Source organism: Megascapheus bottae, chromosome 32, assembly GCF_031878675.1.
Source record: "Megascapheus bottae isolate mThoBot1 chromosome 32, mThoBot2.hap1, whole genome shotgun sequence".
Taxonomy (NCBI): domain Eukaryota; kingdom Metazoa; phylum Chordata; class Mammalia; order Rodentia; family Geomyidae; genus Megascapheus; species Megascapheus bottae.
The window spans coordinates 6,517,891-6,536,906 of record NC_143540.1 but is presented as its reverse complement, the minus strand read 5'-3'; the positions used below and the strand labels follow the sequence as shown (position 1 = coordinate 6,536,906).

Genomic DNA, 19,016 nt, shown 5'->3' with positions numbered 1-19,016 from the left:
GGGAACTGAACCCAGGGAAAAGATGGTACAGGATAATCCTAAGGCAAGCCTTCACGCGCCAGCTGGAGAAATCATGGTAAGAAACAGTATTCAGATGCCTGTAAGCAAGGGTTACCCTGCAGGTCCCAGCCCAGTGCCTGCTGGGGCCCTTTCACCAGACAGAGCCTCCAGTCTCCAACTGTCAGCTGCTTAGGACCTATGAGGCTGGCAGCAGGCCCTGCCCTCCCCCTTCCCCTCCCCCTCCCCCTCCCTCCTCCCTCCCTCTCTGTCTCCAGAGGCCACCATCAGAGTGACAACCAGTACCATCTCCACAGATGTTGAGCTGCAGGGACAAGGGGAAGAGAGACTCAGTAGATTGAGCCTTATGTTTTTCCATGGGGGCCACCTTGGACCCTTCCCCCCCCCCAAAAAAAACCTACCACCAATACCAACAACAAAGATGACAGCCCAGAGATATGGAAGCTACTTCCTGGACAGCCCATGAGGTGAGGATGAACTAGAGAAATGAAGAAACGGGTGCTGGAAGCTCTTTCCTTTTCTTGCCAGTCCTGTGACTTGAACTCAAGACCTGAGCACTGTCCTTGAGTTGTCTTCGCGGTTGGTGGTTCATTGGAGGGGAAGGAGTCTTCCTGCATTTTTTTTTTCTTTTTTCTTTTTTCCTGCTCCTGGGGTTGGGCTTTGAACTGCAATCCTCAGCTCTCAAGTCTCTTGAGTAGCTAGGATTACAGGCACAGTGCCTCTGTGTGTGTGTGTGTGTGTGTGTGTGTGTGTGTGTGTGTGTGTTTTGCAGTCTTGGACAAGCAGCTGGTAAGGATGGCCAACCGGTCAGAGCTCCTGCTGCGAATCACCTCGGAAAGCGACGGCTCCATGGGGTTCATTCTGGCAGTGCTGGTGGAGGTGGGGGCACTGCTAGGTAACGGGGTGCTGCTTATTGTGGTGGTACGTACCCCGGGATTACAAGATGCCGTCTATCTCGTGCACCTGTGCGTGGTGGACCTGCTGGCAGCAGCTTCCATTGTGCCCCTGGGCTTGCTGGCAGCGCCATCTCCAGGACTAGGCCGGATGCCTCTGGGCCCTGCGTGGTGCCAGGCTGCTCGCTTCCTCTCTGCGGCTCTGCTCCCCGCGTGTACGCTGGGCGTGGCCGCCCTGGCCTTGGCACGCTACCGACTCATCGCACACCCGCTCCATCCGGGTACCCGGCCTGGGCCTGGGGTGGTACTCACTACCGTGTGGGCTTCTGCGGGGATCCTGGGTGTCCTGTCATTGCTGGGGCCCCCCCCGGCCCCACCCCCTGCTCCAGCTCGCTGTTCAGTCCTGGCTGGGGGTCTTGGCCCTTTCCGGCCACTCTGGGCACTGCTGGCATTCGCGCTACCGGCCTTCTTGCTGCTGGGGGCCTATGGTAGTATCTTCTTGGTGGCACGGAGGGCTGCCACCTTCAGACCCCCGGCGCCCAGGCCTGGAGCCCGGCTCCGCTCTGACTCCTTGGACAGCCGACTCTCTTTCTTGCCACCTCTCCGATCTCGCCTGCTGGGGGGCAAAGCGGCTCTGGCTCCCAGTCTGGCTATAGGCCAGTTTGCAGCCTGTTGGTTGCCTTATGGTGCTGCCTGCTTGGCCCCTGCCGCCCGGGCTGCAGAAGCAGAGACAGCCATCACCTGGGTGGCCTACTCGGCCTTTGCCATCCACCCTTTCCTCTATGGGCTTCTGCAACGCCCAGTGCGCCTGGCACTGGGCCACCTTACCCCGAGAATCTGCACTGCACAAGCCTGGCACCCCAGGACACTCCTGCATCACCTCCAGGGACCCCCAAAGGGCCCCATCCGAGCCCCTTCCCAGGCACCGGATCAAGACAGCCAACCGGCAGGAGAACAGAGCCCTGGCATGTCACAGACCACCTGAGACCTCGTTCCCACACTGAGACTTCCTTTGGCCCCGGACAGCTGGTCTACCCTTGTTCAGGTCCCTGAAAAGTTTCCCGTCTCAAACTTTTGGTTCCAGAGTTTTTTCAGCTCTCCATTCTGGGCCTGTCATTGGCTGGGGAGCCTTGCATACCAACTTCCTTTTTCCTTGGCCTATCTTCTCTAAGGGCTCCTTCAGTGTAAGTGTTGGAAACTTCTAGATAGTCCCTGGCCCAGGGAGAAAGTGGGGGGCAGGATGACTCAAGAGAGCCCTAAAGGCCTTGGTTAGAGCCACAACTGAGGAATCAGAGGAGAGACATTCAGAAGGATTCCCCAGACACCAGCACCAGAGACAAACTGATTTAAAAGCAACAGAAACTTCCATCTGCTTCTAAAAACTGGTGGAGAGGACACTGCTGGGTAATGGGGTGTTTCTGATCGTGATGTTGTGTACCCCAGGATAACAAGATGCCCTGGATGCTAGAAGCAAGAGGCCAGAGAAGACATCTCCCCCAAAGTGTCTTGAAGTCCACCCCCGTCCCTGGAACTGGCACAGAGAAGGGGTTGCAGCCCCAAACTGAGGAGTTGGTGGGTTCATTTTCTGGAGTACACATTTTCTGGAGGTTGTGTTTTGTTTTTTGTTTGTTTTGCCCTCCCCAACATCAGTACATTTCACAATTTTCTGGTTGCTGAGAATATTTATTCCAAAACAGGGATTGAAAAAAACTGTACAGAGTATCTGCTGCCCCCCCTCCCTCCCTCCCTCCCTGACCACTCCCCAAACCCCAGCTACAGGCAAAGCCCTCTCTTTGGGGTGTCCCTGACAAGCCCAGCTAGTCCATTCCAGTCAAAAGGGTTATCAGTAAAAGCAGCAGGAAAATGCAGGGTTGGGGAGGGAGAGGGAGGGATCAGGGAGTAGAGAGAAGCTTTGGCCCCAGCCGCTCCTCAGCCCTCTTCTTCCTCCTCCTCCTCTTCTTCCACCCTGATTCCCCTTCAGGGTAACAGAAGCAGAACCCCTAGGAGAGCTGTTGACCTCCTAGCTTATTCAGTCGCCCTAGGGGTTGATGGGAAGAGTTCTAGGAGGCAATCGACACCCTAAGCATTGATCTGTCGCCCTAGGAGTGGGCGAATCTACCAGTGACCTCCCCCTCTCCCGTGGAGGCCCTTGGCTGTTCCCTGTAATCCAAGCACAGAGCTGAGGCGATGTAGGGGTGCAGGGGAAGAGATATCTCCTGCCCTGGGGCTGCCCTAGTTCGCAGAACCCTGGAACAAAAACCAACTTCCTTTTTCTCTGAGAGGAGAGACTCTAGAAAGCCCAGGGCCTGGGTAAATGGATGCATCCATGCGTGTGGCGCGGAGAAGGGGGTCCACGTCTGCCCCCCGCCCTGCCCGAGCCTCGGCTGGCCTCAGTAAGGGGAGAATTTCTGCCGCTCCGATTTCTTGCTCCCATTAGCCACAGCCATTTTGGCTGTGTAAGCCGCCAACCCTGGCGGTGGCCCAGGGGAAGCCGGTGGTAGAGCCAGGAAGGGCACGGGTTTGAGGCCGATGAAGTTGGAGAGGGAGATGGCATAGGGCGTCCCCAGCAAGCCTGGGGGAGCCGTGGGCAGAGCTGTTAGGGGCGGTGAGAAGGGGGTGGGCAGGTCTGCGGGGGCTGAGCCGGGCGTCCCCCCAGAGGTAGACTTGGCCGTCTCTAGACTGGAGAGAGGACAGAGAGGGGAGAGGCAGGGGAAAGAGGGGGTGAGGTGGGGCTATCCAGACAAGGCTGTGTTTGGGGGGGAAGGGGTGGGAAAGGGGAGAAAGGCTAAGTGGATCTAACAGGGGGAGGGGAGGAGGGAGGCCCAGAGGACGGGGCAAACACCCAGGAGAAAGAGCTGCTCCATAGGCCTGTGGTCCTAGCTGCTCAGGAGGCTGAGATCTGAGGACTGCAGTTCAAAGCCCGGTCACACCGAGTAGGAGGGGCTTAGGGGAAGCAGAGGACCAAGCCAGACGGAAAGGAGAGGTGGACCCTCCCCCCCCCCAGCCGGGACTCCCAGCTCACCAGGCAGTGATGAGGTACTGGGCCAGGGCGATGGAGACCGGGGAGCCAGTGATGGTCACATGCCGCTCCCCGGCACCCTCTGCTTGGTTCCCGATCTTGATGTGAGCCCCGGACATCTGCCGGATCTCACTGATCTTGCTACCCTGGCGCCCGATCACACAGCCAATCAGCTAGAGGGGAGGCAGAATTCAACACTTGGCTCTAAGGCCCACATCCTGCCTCCTTCCCCCCCCACCCTCCATCTCCCTACCCGCCCTTCTTGCACCCCAGCTCACATCATTGGGAACCAAGAACTCCTGGGAGCTGGTCTGGGTGCCGGGATCCAGTCCTGAGACAGAGAAGAGAGTTGGAAGGGGTGGGGGGTGGGTCTAGGCCTGTCTGTTCAAGAGGTAGCTTGCCCAGGGCCTGGCATCCTAGCTGCTCAGGAGGCTGAGATCTGAGGCTCATAGTTCAAAGCCAGCCCGGGCAGGAAAGTCCATGTGAGACTCTTTATCTCCAAGAAACCACCAGAAAACCAGAAGTGGTGCTGTGGTTCAAAGTGATAGAGTACTATCCTCGAGTTGAAGAGCTCAAGGGACAGTGCTCAGGCCCAGAGTTCCAGCTGGACAAAAAAAGAAGGAAGGAAGGAAGGAAGGAAGGAAGGAAAGAAAGAAAGAAAGAAAGAAAGAAAGAAAGAAAGAAAGAAAGAAAGAAAGAAAGAAAACTCACCTGGCACCACACTGGGTGAGGCAAAGGGGACTGCATGGCCTGAGAGCTGCTGGAGCTTGGTGACCTTTGCAAAAGAGGAGGGGGTCAGGCCATTCAAGAAGGGATGTTTTGGGCTGGCAGAAGGGGTGGGGGCCAGGGCTGGGGTCCACTCACCTCAGCAGGGGTCACTGCTCCATATTGACCCTGGACAGAGAAGCCCTGCAGAGACAATGCAGGTGAAGAATGGAGGTGGGTCACTGTGTGTCCTCACCCCCCCATTCTTCCCGCCATCCCCCCTCTACTCATGCTTCCTGCCCCCCCCACGTCGTCATCCCCCTCACCTGGTTGGCAGAGAGGAGAACAGAACCTAGGGAGAGGCTGGGGTGATAGGGGATGGTGGCTCCTTTGGGTGGGGACTGCAAAACACAAAGGAAACCCTCGGTTCCCACAACCCCCCCCTCCCCACACAGAACCCCCCAAGTAAACAGCCTGGAGTTCAGAATCCACTCCTACAGCACCCCTCCCACCATTGTCAAGGCATACACAGGACTTGGGGCTCCCCCCCACCCCTTCTCCCTTCACCAGGACCGCACCCACCTCCAGGATAACAGCACAGATCTGACGCACACACAAGATGATGGCGTCTGGCACGCCAGACACGGTGACAGCACGCTCCGTAGAATTAGGAAGGAGGTCCCCTGCCACCTGCACCTGTGCGCCCGTGGTCTACGAGAGGGGGGAGAAACAAAATCAACAGCTGCAGACAAGCATGGCAGTGCATGAGCATAATCCCAGCACCCGGGAAGAATGCTAAGATGCAAGAAGTGAGGGTTTCAGGACCAAGTGAAGGCCATCATACTAGCAGGAGGAAAAAGAAGAAAGAGGAGAGGAGAGAGAGAGAGGAAGGGAGGGAGGACAGAAGCAGATAGAGAAAAAGAGGGGGAAGAAAGGAAACAGTGACAGGAAGAGACAAATGAGAGAGAGAAAGGGGAGACACAGAGAAGAGGAAGAGAGGATAGAAGGAGAGAGAAGCGGGGGCGGGGAGGGGAGACAAAAAAACAAGGCCAAAGCAAAGTGACTTCCGGCCATTCTACATAGTCTAAAATCCGGGCTGCCAGGCTCAGAGCTCCAGCAGGGGTTCAGAGCCACAAACCCAGTTTCCCTTCTCGTCTCTTGGCAGCACCCCTTTCTCCTCACCTCCCGGATCTCTTTGATCTTGGTGCCAGCCTTCCCGATCAGTGAGCCACACTGGCTGGCAGGAATCACGAGGCGCAGGGTCACAGGAGGTCTAGAGACATTGCCACCATTTGTGGGAGCAGCGCAAAGGTCCTGTGGTAGATGGTAGAAAGATGGGGCGGCGGAGGATTTGGCGAGATGCGCTTTTCTTTTTTGCTACTCTCTTAACCCTCTGCAAATGCCATCTTGCAGAGAGAGAGAAGGAGATACCCACGGTGGCTCACTCCTGTCATCCGAGTTACCAAGGAGGCTGAGCCATCTGAGGACCACAGTTCAAAACCAGCCCGGGGAAGGAAAGTCCATGAGACTAGGAAACGGGAAGGGGAGCTGTGGCTCCAGGTGGCAGAGCCCTAGCCTTGAGAGGAAAGAAAAAAGAGCCCAAGGACAGTGCTCAGGCCCTGAGCTCAAGCCCCAGGTCTGCGGCCACAGACCTCGTCCAGCTTGAACGCGATCATGGAGACGGCGTGGAAGACGGCGGCCGTGGAGCCGGTGATGGTGGTGATGCGCTCTGGGCACGACCCCTCGGAGATGGTGATCCGAGCGCTGCTCTGTGGACGCAGAACGAGCCACGCGCCCGCCGTCAGGGCCTCCTCTGCCCCTGCCCGGGCCAGGCGCCCACCCGCCTTCCCCACGGGTCGCGGCGAGGCTGGGCAGCTCCCTTCACCCCCCCATGCTCACCTGCTCCCGGATTCGCTTGACAGTCTCTCCCTTCTGCGGGGGGGGGGGGGGGACACACAAAACAACAAGCAACAGTGGTGAACCACCTTCCGACCCTGGGCTTCCGACCCTGGGCTGACCGGCCGGCCGTGCAGAGCGGACCCCCGGGTACCTTACCTTCCCGATGATGCTGCCCACCTCCTGCAAGCAAGACGGGGTGGGGGCGGAGTCAGGGGGCCAGCCACGCCCACCCAGCCACGCCCACTCCATTCATGCAGGCCCCGCCCCGCCAGACCACCACGCCCATCCACCCCAGCCACGCCCACCCACCCCACCCTATTTATGCAGGCCCCCATGCCACGCCCACTTCATTATGCAGGCCCCGCCCCGACCACCACACCCGTTCCGTTTATGCAGGCCCCCGCCACGCCCACTTCATTATGCAGGCCCCGCCCCTCGCCCGGCCCCGCCCACTCGCCTTGCCGTGCATCAGCATCCTCAGCGTGAGGGTGAGGCTGAGCTCTGGCTCTTCCTCCAGCCCCGCATCTGAGCCACTCATCGTGTCGGGCGGGGCTGGGGCCACAGTGGCCTGGGAGTGTGTCCACGCTGCGGCCTGCTCGATTCTGGCAGGGGCAGGAGAGAGAACACCAGGGCATGGGCGCACGCCCTCCCTCTCTGGCTCGGGCCACCCCAGGCGGGCCGTCGAGCCTCGGCTGGCCCAGGCCGGCCCCGCCTGGAAAGGGCAGACCAAATCCGCACCACCGCCGAGACCCAGATTCGAGGATCACAGCTCCAAGCCCGTCCTCTTCGCTCCAATTAACCAACCGTCAAGGTAGAGCTGCAGCTCGAGGGGTGCAGTACCGGCTTTGGGTGGAAAAGGCTAAAGGGCAGCCCCCAGGCCCTGAGTCCAAACCACGCACACACCAGGTACTCAGCCATGCTGGGTGACCATCCCTTCCATCCCATAGGTCTATAGATCTCGAAAGACTCGGGGTATAGCTCAGTTCAGAGGCACCATAATTGCCTAGCACATGAGGGACGGCCCTGAGTTTGAGCCCTAGCACAAGAAGAGAGAAGAGATAACTAAAGGAGTGTCAGCAATGTGGCGTCATGGTAGAGTGCTTGCCTAGCAGGCATGCACGAAGCCCTGGGTTCGATTCTTCTGCACCACATTCACAGAAAAAGCCGAATGTGGCATTGTGGCTCAAGCCTTGAGCAAAAGAAGCCCGGGGACAATGCCCAGGCCCTGACTGGGGGAGCGGGGTTGGGAAGAGAAAGAGGGGCTTCTCTTGGTCCAACCTCCCCAATGCCTGGTAGAAACTTGACACATGAACCTCCAGCATTCAATACTGAACTTGGGATTCCACATGGGGTAAGAGTCTACCCAGTGCTGGTTCCAGAACCTTCCCTATACCCCACAATGGCCACAATGGCACAAGAAAGAGGTTAAGAAACTTCCAAGGCAAGCCACATGCTCTGTGTGAATATTCTACACAATACCAGAAACAAGATGCGTGGGCTGTGGGTCTCAAAACCCCGAGTGGGTGATGGGCAAGTGAGGGATTTGATAGGCTACAGGCATGCGGAGGCATGTGTGCCAAAGGAAGGCAGAGCCCGAGATTAAGCTTCTAGGATTAGCCTGCTACCAACTCTCCCCACCCAACCCTTTTATACACCCCCTAATCCCGAACCTTAATCCTCCCCAGAAATCCTCTAGCGCTGTCTCCCTCGAGGTTCAGCCATGATGGAGAGCTGGCTAGAGGACCACAACTGAAGAAGGACAGAGAGTGGGACTTAACTTGGGGACAACTGAGGGCCTAGACTTCAGTTCCAACCCTACAGATTCCTTCTGCACCAGAGACCAGGAGATGTGGGCTCAAAGGCGTAATAGTGCTCACATTTGCGGCACTTTATAGAGGCCTCTGGTCACAATTTTCTTCAGCCGCCATCCATCCCATCACTGTCTTAGACAATCGCCCTGGGCAGAGAAGGGGCAGGGGTCGGGGGTGTCTCTGGCCTGGTGTGATTTTGATTCAGGTGTCAGTCCTTTGGGGTTTGAACTCAAGAGCTTGGACACTGTCCCTGAACTTTCTTTCTTAATTTTTTCTTAAAGCCAGCACTCTACCACTTGCGCCACACCTCCACTTCTGGCTTTTTTTTTTTTCCCCAATCCTGGGCTTGAGCTCAGGGCCTGAGCACTGTCCTTGGACTTTCTCAAGGCTAGAGCTCTACCACTTGAGCCTCAGCACCACTTCCGGCTTTTTTCTATGTATGTGGTACTGAGGAATCGAACCCGGGCCTTCATGCATGCTAGGCAAGCACTTTAACCACTAGGCCACACTCCTGGCCCACTTCTGGCTTTTTGAATGGTTCATTGAAGACGCGTCTCATGGACTTTTGCTTCCTCCAGGGGCAGCTTCGAACCCTGCCCCCTCCCCCTCCTCAGATCTCAGGCTCCTAAGGAGCTCGGATCACAGGAGTGGATCACCAGCATCCAGCTTGCCTGGCTTTTTTCTTTTTTAGATATCGGAACAAGCCAGCATGTGGCATGCCATCTCCATTCCTCTTGGATGTCACAGAGGTGACAGCCCTCCCCCTCCTCCCCAAACACCACCTCATTTTCCCCAGCAACTGCCCCTCCTTTGAGTTCTGCCATAGGCGTGCCAGAGGGTGGAAGCCAGCAATAGATTTAGGGCCTGTGGCTCTGGCACCCTTGCCGACCTCAGGCTGGCTGTCCTTGCTAGACATTCCTCTGGCTGCTTGCACTTCCCCCATCAAAGCCCTTGTGATGACGTGTTTGGTTCTGTCCCTGTGGACAGCCAGCCAGCCCCCCCCTACCCCCCAACACCTTAGAGCCAGCCTTGTCACTCTCTCCTTGTATTCCCAGAGCACTCAGTTACAGCCAGGCCAGAAACACGCTGCTCAGACACAAGGAAAATCTGAACATCCACACACACACACACACACTCTATCACCTGACCAAGGTCACAGACAGGAGGGGCGTGGAAGGACCCACAAGGCCCTGTTTGCTAGTACAGGCATGGAGCAAACTCACATCTTCATCCTCCGCCGCCCCCCCCCCCCCGCTCTTTTTGTGGGTGGGTGAGTGCATGGGGAGGAGACTAGGGCTTGAACTCAGGGCCTGGGGTGTTTGTCCCTAAGCTTTTGTACTCAAAGCTCATGCACTACCACCTAAGCCACAACTCCACTTTCTGGCTCCCTGGACATGAGCGTGCATGGACTTTCTTGCCTTACTGCTATCCACCTGCACTCTGTCTGCGGAGCAAGCGACTGACGGGTGCCCCCCTCCAGGCTCCGCCGGGGCTGTGTGGCAACTCCCCGTCGTGCCACAGTGACCTCCAGCTCACCTTTTAGGATGCCCAGCACCCCTCTGCTCCCCCCTCTACCAACCCCCCCACCCCCCACCCCTCTGGTCAGCAGACCTTCCTGGCAGGACATATCAAAGCCCAAACCTTAGGCTCCTGACCTTAGCCCTTTCCTCTTGGTTTCCAAAACCCCTTCCCCAGACTGAATGCCCCCACTTCTTCTGTGCCTGGCTTCCTGCCACCCAGTCTGGAGGTGTGGGGGGGGCGATGACAGCTGTGTAAGCAATAGAGGCACTGGTGGCTCCCCCTCTTCCTGCCCCTCTCCCCCAGCTGTCTCTCTCTCTCTCTCTCTCACACACACACACTCTCTCTCTCTCTGCCTCTCTCTCTCTCTCCTGACAGCTGCCCAATCAAAGGGCCGGGGGCTTAGCCAACCCCCCCCCCCCACACAGAGATCAAGTGTCCACCCTGGCTTTGTTCTAGAGTAAGAACAATCCTGGGGGGGGAGGACTCTTGGGAGCAGGCGACTCAAGTAAACCAGGCCCGCCCCTTGGGGATACCCTGGGCTCTCCTGGCCACAGAGTGTGTGGACCAGTTGTGGCCTGCAAGTACACCTGAAGTCAGGAGACAAGAGAGAGAGAGACATCCAGGTTCCCCCAACTTCACCCCTCCCTCCCTCTCCCCTCCCCTCTACACACACACACACACACTGGGCTCTCTCTACCTGCTCCTGCTTCGCTGACCACACCCAAAGAGGCCAGGGTTGGGGGGGAGAAGGGCTCAGAGCAACAGGCCCTGCAGGGTGTGGCAAGGAGGAGAGATGCTAAGCCAGGAGAGAGCTTGGCATTGCAGGCTGCTGACTCTCCTTGCCTGCCCATCCTCTAGATGGATGCTGGGAGAGCTTGGCCTTCACAAAACAAACAAACAAACAAAAACAGTCCAGCGTCCTCAGGCCCCTAGGCCTGGCCTTGGCCTAGCATCCTTGCAGAATGACCAATCATACCTAGTTTGGTGGGGGGTGGGGGGACTGGACAGAAGCCTGGGAGTTCTGTTTCATAAAAGTGCCAGGGAAAAAACAAACTGGCAGGGGCCAGCGATGCTACATTAGCGCATCATTAACCAGCCCCCAAAGAGTCTTCATCGCCAAGGGAAATCAAGGCAGGCCCAGGCTTAAACTGGACTCTAGGAGGCAAGACCAAAGCCATTCCTGGCCCAGCCGCTGTCAGCCTCTCTGGTCTCATCTCTGCCCTCCTCTCACCCATCTCCTTGCACACCAGGCCCAGCTCTACCAAAGCCTCTAGGTCTTTACCAGATGATTCCAGCTAGAAATACACGTCTAATCTGCCCTCTTTCCCTTCCCTTCAAAGCCACCTCCTCTGTGGAGCCTTCCAGAACCTTCCAGAGTCAGCCGTAAATCCTCTTAGGCTTCTGTCTTCCCCCCTCCACCCCCTACCACCACCGCCAAAAAAAAGAGAGATAACTACTCAAGTCACCAGAGTCCCCAATGGACATAGAAAGGAAATCTGAGACAGGCCCAGGCTCAAGTCACGGGGAGAAAAAGTTAGGGTACCTAGTGGTCCCTGAGGGGTATTAGAGATCCTTGAAGCGGAGAACCCTGGGGGCTGAGGGCCCGGCTGAGGGAGGCAGGGCCTTTTCAGTTCCTCAACCTCCCTAGCCCATTTGCATTCTTTCCTCAAGCCTAGGGACATGAGGGCTAAAGTGTGAGATGTGAGTTTCTAGAGGCCCCAGAGTGGAATCTTCCCAGGAAAGCAGGGAGTTAAAAGAAATACTGGAGTGTGATGAAGGCTTTTTTTTGGTGGTGGAAGTGGGGTGGGCTTAGCCTATCACAACTCACTAAAGCTTCACAAATCACCAGATGAGGGCCAGAGATGAAGACACGAGAGAAGGATTTGTAAGGCTGCACAGGAGGCCTGGGGCAGGTGGGAGAGACCCATGGGTCTCTACCGGTCCCAGCCCAAGGCTTTCTCCTTCAGAGCCGAGTTCTACTGAGTTCTGCTAATGGAGGCTAGGGGAGGGAGGCAGTCACGGGAGGATGGAAAGTGGACAGGGCCTGTCTGGGGATTCAGGGTGGGGCAATCCAGGCCTCTCTGCAGCCTGGGCCTGCCGGGTGTGTGGGCCGCCTTGCTCCCAGCCCCCACCTTGAGCATGCTAATAGAACAATCCCCTTGTGTTTGGGCAGCCAGAGCCTGAATGCTGATGAAGGCTTGGGGGGGGGGGGGATAAAGGCTGAAGGCTGGAATGGGGGCGGCTTGGAAGTTGATGGGGGGAGGAGGGAATGTTCCAGGACTTGGAGAGGTCAGATCTTCAAATAAGGAGACAATAGGGCTTCAGGAGGTAGAACTGAGGCTCTAAAGTTGACTCCAGGGGACAGTGAAGGCCAGAACTCTGGAGCTTCCGGGGTCTCACAGCTTTGTGAGAGTAGAAGGGCCTTTGGGGGTAAGGGAGGGAGAAAGCCACATGTTCTGTTGATCCAGCAGGAAGGATCATCCAGGAGTTTGATGGGGACTTGAGTGGCTCAAGAGTACATTCTCTCCATGGTCATTTCTCTTGGGTGCCACAGGTCTCAAGATGTGGGGAAGGGGGGAGCCTGGCTCAGGGGGAGTGAGATAGGCCGGGCACCTCCCTCTCTCAGGCCCAGGCAAAGCCCCCCATGCCTCCAGCCCCCAGCCCAGAAGCGGGGTCACAGCTGAGGAGGTAGTAAAGAAATCCCAGGCGGCCTCCCATCTCCATCTCCCCTTACACCCGGGGTCGCCCTGGAGGTCTGGGTCTGGGTCTTGGCTCCTGGAAGAACTGCAGGAGGGGTGGGGGGTGGAAAAAAATAAAAAGGGTGTGTGGGGGGCAGGGGCTGCAGCAAGGCGGACCAGGCTGGGGTGTGTGCTGGGTATGGGGGAGGGAGGGGGGCTCAGACTCAGGACCCCCCCACTGTCCCCTGGGTACCAGCAGCGACACCACCGATCCCCGTCCCGGCTCCCCACACCTCTGCAGGCCTCAGCGGCGTGGGACGGGCACCCACGTCCCGCTCTCCGGACGCCCGTCCCCCGGGCCCGCACACGGACGCCCCGGACCCCTCCCCTCCCCTCACCCGGCTCCCCCCACCCATCCCCCTCCTTCCCGGCCCCCGGCCCTACCTCTCCCGGGCTGTCCGGCGGCGGCGGCGGCGGCGGCGGCGCGGCGGGGCCGCTCAGAGCCACATTGTCCCCGGGAGAGGCGGCCGCTCACAACTGCGGGTGACATCAGCTGCGAACAATGAGGGGTTTGACAGGCGCGCGCCGAGCCCGGCCGGCCCGGAGCCCGGCTCCGCGCCCCCCCACCCCACCCCACCCGCCCCGCCCCCCTCCCTCCACACCCCACCCCCTTCCACCCGGTCCCCGGATCCGATTACGGCGCGCCGGGCCCGCCCCGGACGCCCCAGTGCCGCAGCCAAGCGCGCCCCGCCCCTACCCGGCTCCGGCCCCGCCCCTCGCAGGCCCAGCGCGCCCCGCCCCGGCCCCGCCCCTCCCAGGCTCCGCCCCCTGGGCAGCGCGCCCTTCCCCTCCTCTCCTAGGCCCCGCCCCTCCTCGTCTCCAGCCCCGCCCCTCGCAGGCCCAGTGCGCCCCTCCAATGCCCCGCCCCCGGCCCCGCGCGCCCCGCCCCTCCCCGGCCCCGTCCCGCGCGCAGGCCCCGCCCCTCCCCGGCTCCAGCCCCGCCCTTCTCAGGCCCAGCGCGCCCCGCCCCGGCCCTCTCAGGCCACGCCCCCGGCCCCGCACACCCCGCCCCTCCGGCCCCGTCCCGCGCAGGCCCCGCCCCTCCCCGACTCCAGCCCCGCCCCGGCCCGGCCCCGCGCGCGCGCGCACACCGCGCACTGCGCCCCCAGCGTCTGCGGCTGCAGGGGAGGGCAGGGCTGGGCCGACCCGCTCCCGAGCTGCATCATCCCGGATGGAGAGAGGTGCCCGGGGTCCGGCTCCACGCATGGGGGCCGCCAGAGCCCCTCGGCCTTAGCTAAGCCCCCTGCGCCCGCTCCTGACCCCCGCACCCCCTCGGCCCAGCCCCCACCCACTGCCAGCTCCGGACCCCGGCTCTCCCGCTGCGCCGCACCCCGGCCCGCTGCCCTCTGCACTACCCCACCACCAAAGCACAGGCCTGGGCCTTGAACGCACAGGACAGGGTATCCCGACCAAGCTGGGGGCGGCAAGGAACCGTGGGGCCCTGATGGCATCTGCCCCACCCCCTGCCTCAAATCTACCTCCAGAGTTCCTTTTGGGGAGCTCTAGGGATGGGGCGCCGTCTCAGTCCTCCGCTAGGAAAGGGATGGGGGGAGCTGAGCTGTCTCCAAGTCCTCTACCCCTCCCCCCGTCCCCTGTGTAATCGGCTCAGCCCGGTCCCACTGGCCCCCTCCCCCCTCCAGCTGAGTCTCTTGGCACCTGAGCCCGTGGGAGGGGAACCCAATCTACCCTCTCCCTCCATCTGGCCGGGTGGACAAAGGGCAGGGTGGGGGGGAAGCCATCTGGTCCTGCCAGGGTGGGGGAGGGGACTCAGGAGCAGGCCAGTCCCCAAGGGGCAGGGGGAGGAGCGAGGGGAAGGGAGGGGAGGGGAGGCGCTCAGGCACAGCCAGAGCCAGCTGGGGGGTTTTAACTGTATCACTTTATTGCTACTGACTTCCATAATCTCTGTAATGACCACACACACACACACACACATTCCCATCTCAACCACCACCAAACCAAACCCCAGTAGGAAACAGGCAGGCTTGTCGGAGAAGGATCCAGACTTGATAACCTGGGGGGGAAATATGGGTATTCCCTCCCCCCCATCCCCTAAGAAGGGGAAAGCAGAGGTGTATGTGTGTGGGATGGGGAGGGGGGACTGGGAATCCTTTCAGGGCTGGGACCTGTTGCAATCTCTGGGTGGGTGGGGCCTGGGATTGGCCACGCCCCCTGGGGGATTTGACAAGGTAGAGGGCCTGGGTACCCGGAGATTCCAGCTCTCCCTGGATGCTGGCTTTGGTGAATGAGGCCAGCCCAGTGTCCCCTGAGGAGGATGTATCTACGTGGTTGGTCCCAAGTGAGGGGGAGGGTGCCTCCCCAAATATATATGGGCTTGTGTTTATCTGTGGTCTGAGTAAGATAGATAGGGTCATGGGCAGGGGTAACAGGACACTGCAGGGCCGCTGAAGGAGCTGGGAAAGAAGGTGAGGCAGAGAAGGAAAGCCAAGCGAGAAGGTTGGTAGGGAACACTGCTGGTGAATTACCCTCCACTGGAAGACTTCCTTGGGCTCCCCAGTATTGGTTTTGTTTTAGTTTTTTCCTCTTGATTTCTACCCCCCTTAAGTCTCTACAAGAGAAAGAAGCTGAAAAGAAACAGGTGGAGACCAAGAACCGGGAGAGACACAGACAGACACCTGCTGCGTGGACAGGATTGAGGCAGAGGTGAAGAAACAGAGACGGAGAGAGAGCCCAAGGCAGGCTGGCAGCCCACCCCAGCAACAGGGCTGGGACTCAAGCAAGGTCCCGCAGGAAATTCAGCAACCCTTGATGCCACTCCTCGGGTTTATCCAGGTAGCAGGGGTGTCCTGCTCCCTCCATAACCAACACCTTGTGGTGGGGCAGCTGCTTCAGGTGTTCAAAGCTGGTGGATCCCATGGGGTCCTGACTACCGTATACAATCAGAGTTGGAGTCTAAGAGAAAGGAAAAGAAGGTAAAGTCAGCAGGGACCAGCTTCCTAAAGGTAGAGACGACAAGGCTTGAGGGGGCTGGGGGACCCCAGCAACACAGCTGGCCACAATCATTTGCGAAGTGATGAAGGCTCTGAGATCGAACCTTCCTTGCCCTCCTGGCGAGGACATCTCAGCTTCCCACCCAAGGTACCTTCACGCTGGCGTAGTCCGTGGCACTGATCTTGTCTGTGCAGATGGGTGCCACTGGCACATAGCCCCGGAGCTGGGAACCGGGGCTCGTGAGGAAGGGCAGAGAGTACATGCCACTTAAGGATGGGCTGATAACAACAGGAGGACCCAGATTCAACGCATCCACCACATCCATCAAGAAACTGCCAGGGGCCAGCTCCCCAATACTGGCTGGAGCCACTGCTTCCTTAGAATGCCCCAGACCTGCAAGAATATGAGTGTGAGAGAGACAAGACCGGCACAATGAGTGGGAAAACATGGATCTTTTCCTTCAGGAAGTCCTCTTAGATCAATCTCTCTGTGCTCATTTCTTTCTTTCCTGGGGCTTGAACTCAAGGCCTGGATGCTGTTCTGGAACTTTTTTTACTCAAGGCTATGAATGCTCTACCACTTGGAGTCACAAATTGAAAACTCCCTGCCCGGGCTGGCTCCGAACCACGATCCTCAGATCTCAGCCTCCAGAGAAACTAGGATGACAGGCGTGAGCCACTGGTACCCATCCTTTTCTTTTTCCTTTTGGTTTTGTTTTATTTGGGCACTGGGGGCTTGAAGACAGTCATTGTCCCATGTTCTTGCTTGGCTTTAATCACAGCTCCACTTCCGGATTTTTGCTGGTTAATTGAAAATAAGAGTCTCATGGACTTTCCTGTCCTGGCTGGCTTCAAACCATGAAACTGAGATGGTCAAATATCACCTTCTTAAGTGGATCACGGCTTGAGCCATTAGCAACTGTATTGTTTTTGTGATCTCATAGCTTCTCTCTCTATTAAAAGGTGAGAAAGGGGTTGGAGGCATGGTTCAGATGATAAAACGCCAGCCAGTGAGGGAAAGCATCAAGTACCAAGTTTGGAGTCCTGGTCTCGGACCCACAAAATAAATTAAAAAATGTGGTCAAGGGCCGGGAGTTTGGCCTAGTGGTTAAAGTGCTTGCCTAGCATGCATGAAGACCTCGGTTCGATTCCTCGGTACCACATACAAAGAAAAAAGCTGGAAGTGGCGCTGAGGCTCAAGTGGTAGAGCTCTAACCTTGAGAAAGTCCAAGGACAGTGCTCAGGCCCTGAGCTCAAGCCCAGGACTGGCAAAAAAAAAAAAAAAAAAAAAAATGTGGTCAAGGGGTTGGAGGCGTGGCTCGGGTGGTAGAGCGCCAGCCAATAAGCAAAAGTGTCAGACATTGAGTTCTAGTTCTGGTCTTGGATCAAACAAAAAAGGGTGGTAAAGGAATTGAACGTGTGGATCAAGTAACAGTGTGCCAGCCAGCCTCCAGCGGGGAGAAAAAAAAAAAGGTGACAAAATATCTGTCATATAGGACTGTTGTAAAAATGAGGCTAACTGCTTACAAAGGTACTAGGCCCTGAAATGGCCCAGGGTGATGTGAACTGGCAGAATTGTGTGTGTTGGGGGAGTGTTTAGCAATCCAATCTCCCAATCTTAGACAACAACCTTAGCTCCCAACCTTTGCCCTGAGGCCCTGCCCAACCCCCTGTGAGAACCAATCAGGCTAGGATGAGAGGCCTGTCCTTGAAGCCTGAAATCATACCAGTCCTAGCCTGGCCTAGGAGCAGATCAGATTAGCTAGCAGCCAGTCTCCCCTTCCACACAGGATACCAAGAGCATTGGGCCCTGGACCGTCTGGGTTACAGAAAGTCAGGGTCTATGCATATGAAATACTAACTAGGAATCTGACCTGGTTACCTATCGTGCCTTCCTGCAACCCCAAGGTGCCAAGAGACACCAGAGTCTCACCTCTCAGGCTTTCCCATGGGTTGCAAATTGATTATGTTTCAGTGGAATCAGCACAGCAACCATTACTTGCCTGTATATGTCATCCCAGCTACGCAGGATTGGAGATTGGAGGATTCAACCTCAAAGTTAGAAAAGAGATTCTTTTTTTTTTTTTTTTTTGCCATAACTGGAGCTTGAACTCAGGGCCTGAGCACTGTCCTTGGGCTTTTTCCTCAAAGCCAGCACTCTGCCACTTGTGCCATAGCACCACTTCCGGCTTTTCTATGTATGTGGTACTGAGCCTTTGTGCATGCTAGGCAAGCACTCTACCACTAGGCCAAACTCCAGACCTACAAAAGAGATTCTTATCTCCCGTTTAATCACCAAAAATAAATAATAAATACATAAATAAAAATAATTAGAAGGGTAGGGTTGGTCAAATTGGTACAGCACCAGCCTTGAGGGGAAAAAAAAGCTAAGGGCTCTGAGTTCAAGCCCCAGGAATGACACAAATGATAGCAATAATAATAATGTCAGAGTCTCTTGTAATAGTTGGCACCTAACTCTGTAGCTTAGGGCCTAGGCTGGCTTGATTGAACCACTCTCCCAGCCCTAGGCTCAGAGCCCCCAACCCTGCCCAGAACCGGCCCTAGATGCACCTACCTGGCAAGTCAATAGCCACAGCACGGTAGCCAGCCTCGGCTAGCTTGAGGAGAGTACCCAGCTTCTGCCAAGTCTCCGAAGAGAAATGCAAGCCATGCAAAAGCAACACTGAGAAGCGAGCAGCCTGCCCGCTGGCTGGCCGGGTCTCTCGGAAAAACAGCTTCTGATCCTGTACCTGGATGGTCCCATCTGCATGCTCTACCTGGGACATCGCTTGCCAGAGCACCTCTGGACTGGTTGAAGAACCTGTAGTTCAAAGCAGGCTGAGGAGGGAAGGTTCCACGCTGACTGTGTTACTCAGATGGAGCGAGGAAGGCAGGCCCTGCACTGGAAAGGCCAAAGAGGCCTCTAGGTCAGTACTGTGTGGTCTTTCTACCACTCGATCGTGAGTGACCTTCCAGCCTCAGCTTCCTCCATGCCCTGGGAACCATCCAGGAAGAAGATCATTATGAGTTGAGGATAGGTGGGGCTCCTGGCTCGTGTTACAGTAATTGGGTGCTGATTCTTTTCTATCAAGGAGGTAGGTAATTCAATAGTATTTCTGAGGCCCTGCATGGGATGAAAGAGCCACCACCACATGGGTTTACAAACAAACAGCTGACACCATGCTCAGGACATAGAAAGTCCCCCCTCATCGCGCCCAACCAGGCTGGCCTAGGAGAGTCTCCTCCAAGTTTAGGGTTTTAAAGGGTCCATTCTCCAAAGGGGGAAATCTAACCACACTTTGGAGGGGAGGGAGGTGTGTATTTCCAACCCATGAGAAAGAGAGGCTAGGGGAAGGCCTGAGGGAGGTGGGGATGGGCCCTGACTGAAGAGGAGAAGAGATGACCCCGGGGTGGCAAAGTGGGTACCTGTGGGGCTCGGAAAAGCAGGTGAAGTCTGGCGTTGG

The 19,016-nt window shown here is 57.6% G+C and overlaps 3 protein-coding genes across 4 annotated transcripts; 1 reads left to right on the top strand and 2 right to left on the bottom strand.

Moving 5' to 3' along the window:
- Positions 1 to 292: 292 nt before the first annotated feature.
- Positions 293 to 2,550, top strand: Gpr62 (G protein-coupled receptor 62). The gene has a single exon (XM_090323548.1). It carries the CDS (start codon positions 814 to 816, stop codon positions 1,894 to 1,896), a length of 1,083 nt encoding a protein of 360 aa, XP_090179674.1. The 5' UTR covers positions 293 to 813; the 3' UTR covers positions 1,897 to 2,550.
- Positions 2,551 to 2,628: 78 nt separating this feature from the next.
- Pcbp4 (poly(rC) binding protein 4) lies at positions 2,629 to 14,099 on the bottom strand. 2 transcript variants are annotated; one of them, XM_090323547.1, is made up of 14 exons: positions 14,083 to 14,099; positions 12,989 to 13,097; positions 6,992 to 7,136; positions 6,691 to 6,714; positions 6,535 to 6,567; positions 6,288 to 6,404; positions 5,818 to 5,949; positions 5,218 to 5,346; positions 4,962 to 5,036; positions 4,795 to 4,839; positions 4,642 to 4,705; positions 4,209 to 4,261; positions 3,934 to 4,103; positions 2,629 to 3,590 (listed from the first exon to the last, which is right to left on the bottom strand). In XM_090323547.1, the coding sequence occupies exons 3-14, from the start codon at positions 7,070 to 7,072 to the stop codon at positions 3,302 to 3,304; spliced, it is 1,212 nt and encodes a 403-aa protein (XP_090179673.1). In that variant the 5' UTR covers positions 7,073 to 7,136; positions 12,989 to 13,097; positions 14,083 to 14,099; the 3' UTR covers positions 2,629 to 3,301. The 2 variants fall into 2 exon arrangements, with proteins under 2 accessions (XP_090179673.1, XP_090179672.1); XM_090323546.1 differs by lacking the exon at positions 14,083 to 14,099 and having other exon boundaries at positions 12,989 to 13,171.
- A 579-nt stretch (positions 14,100 to 14,678) lies between these two features.
- Positions 14,679 to 18,851, bottom strand: Abhd14b (abhydrolase domain containing 14B). Its single transcript, XM_090323420.1, has 3 exons — positions 18,128 to 18,851; positions 15,705 to 15,946; positions 14,679 to 15,514 (listed from the first exon to the last, which is right to left on the bottom strand). Exons 1-3 carry the CDS (start codon positions 18,336 to 18,338, stop codon positions 15,335 to 15,337), a joined length of 633 nt encoding a protein of 210 aa, XP_090179546.1. The 5' UTR covers positions 18,339 to 18,851; the 3' UTR covers positions 14,679 to 15,334.
- Positions 18,852 to 19,016: the final 165 nt, after the last annotated feature.

Bases quoted from the DNA above. Each gene is read 5' to 3' on its own strand.
- Gpr62 (XM_090323548.1), top strand. From the start codon at position 814: ATGGCCAACCGGTCAGAGCTCCTGCTGCGAATCACCTCGGAAAGCGAC.
- Pcbp4 (XM_090323547.1), bottom strand. From the start codon at position 7,072: ATGAGTGGCTCAGATGCGGGGCTGGAGGAAGAGCCAGAGCTCAGCCTC. The intron at 5,347-5,817 runs GTGAGGAGAAAG...CCCCTCTCGTAG, and splicing joins AGATCAAAGAGATCCGGGAG to ACCACGGGCGCACAGGTGCA. The intron at 4,262-4,641 runs GTGAGTTTTCTT...TCTCTGTCTCAG, and splicing joins CTCACCCAGTGTGGTGCCAG to GACTGGATCCCGGCACCCAG.
- Abhd14b (XM_090323420.1), bottom strand. From the start codon at position 18,338: ATGTCCCAGGTAGAGCATGCAGATGGGACCATCCAGGTACAGGATCAG. The intron at 15,947-18,127 runs GTAGGTGCATCT...ATATTCTTGCAG, and splicing joins TGTGGCTATTGACTTGCCAG to GTCTGGGGCATTCTAAGGAA. The intron at 15,515-15,704 runs GTACCTTGGGTG...CCTTTCTCTTAG, and splicing joins CGGACTACGCCAGCGTGAAG to ACTCCAACTCTGATTGTATA.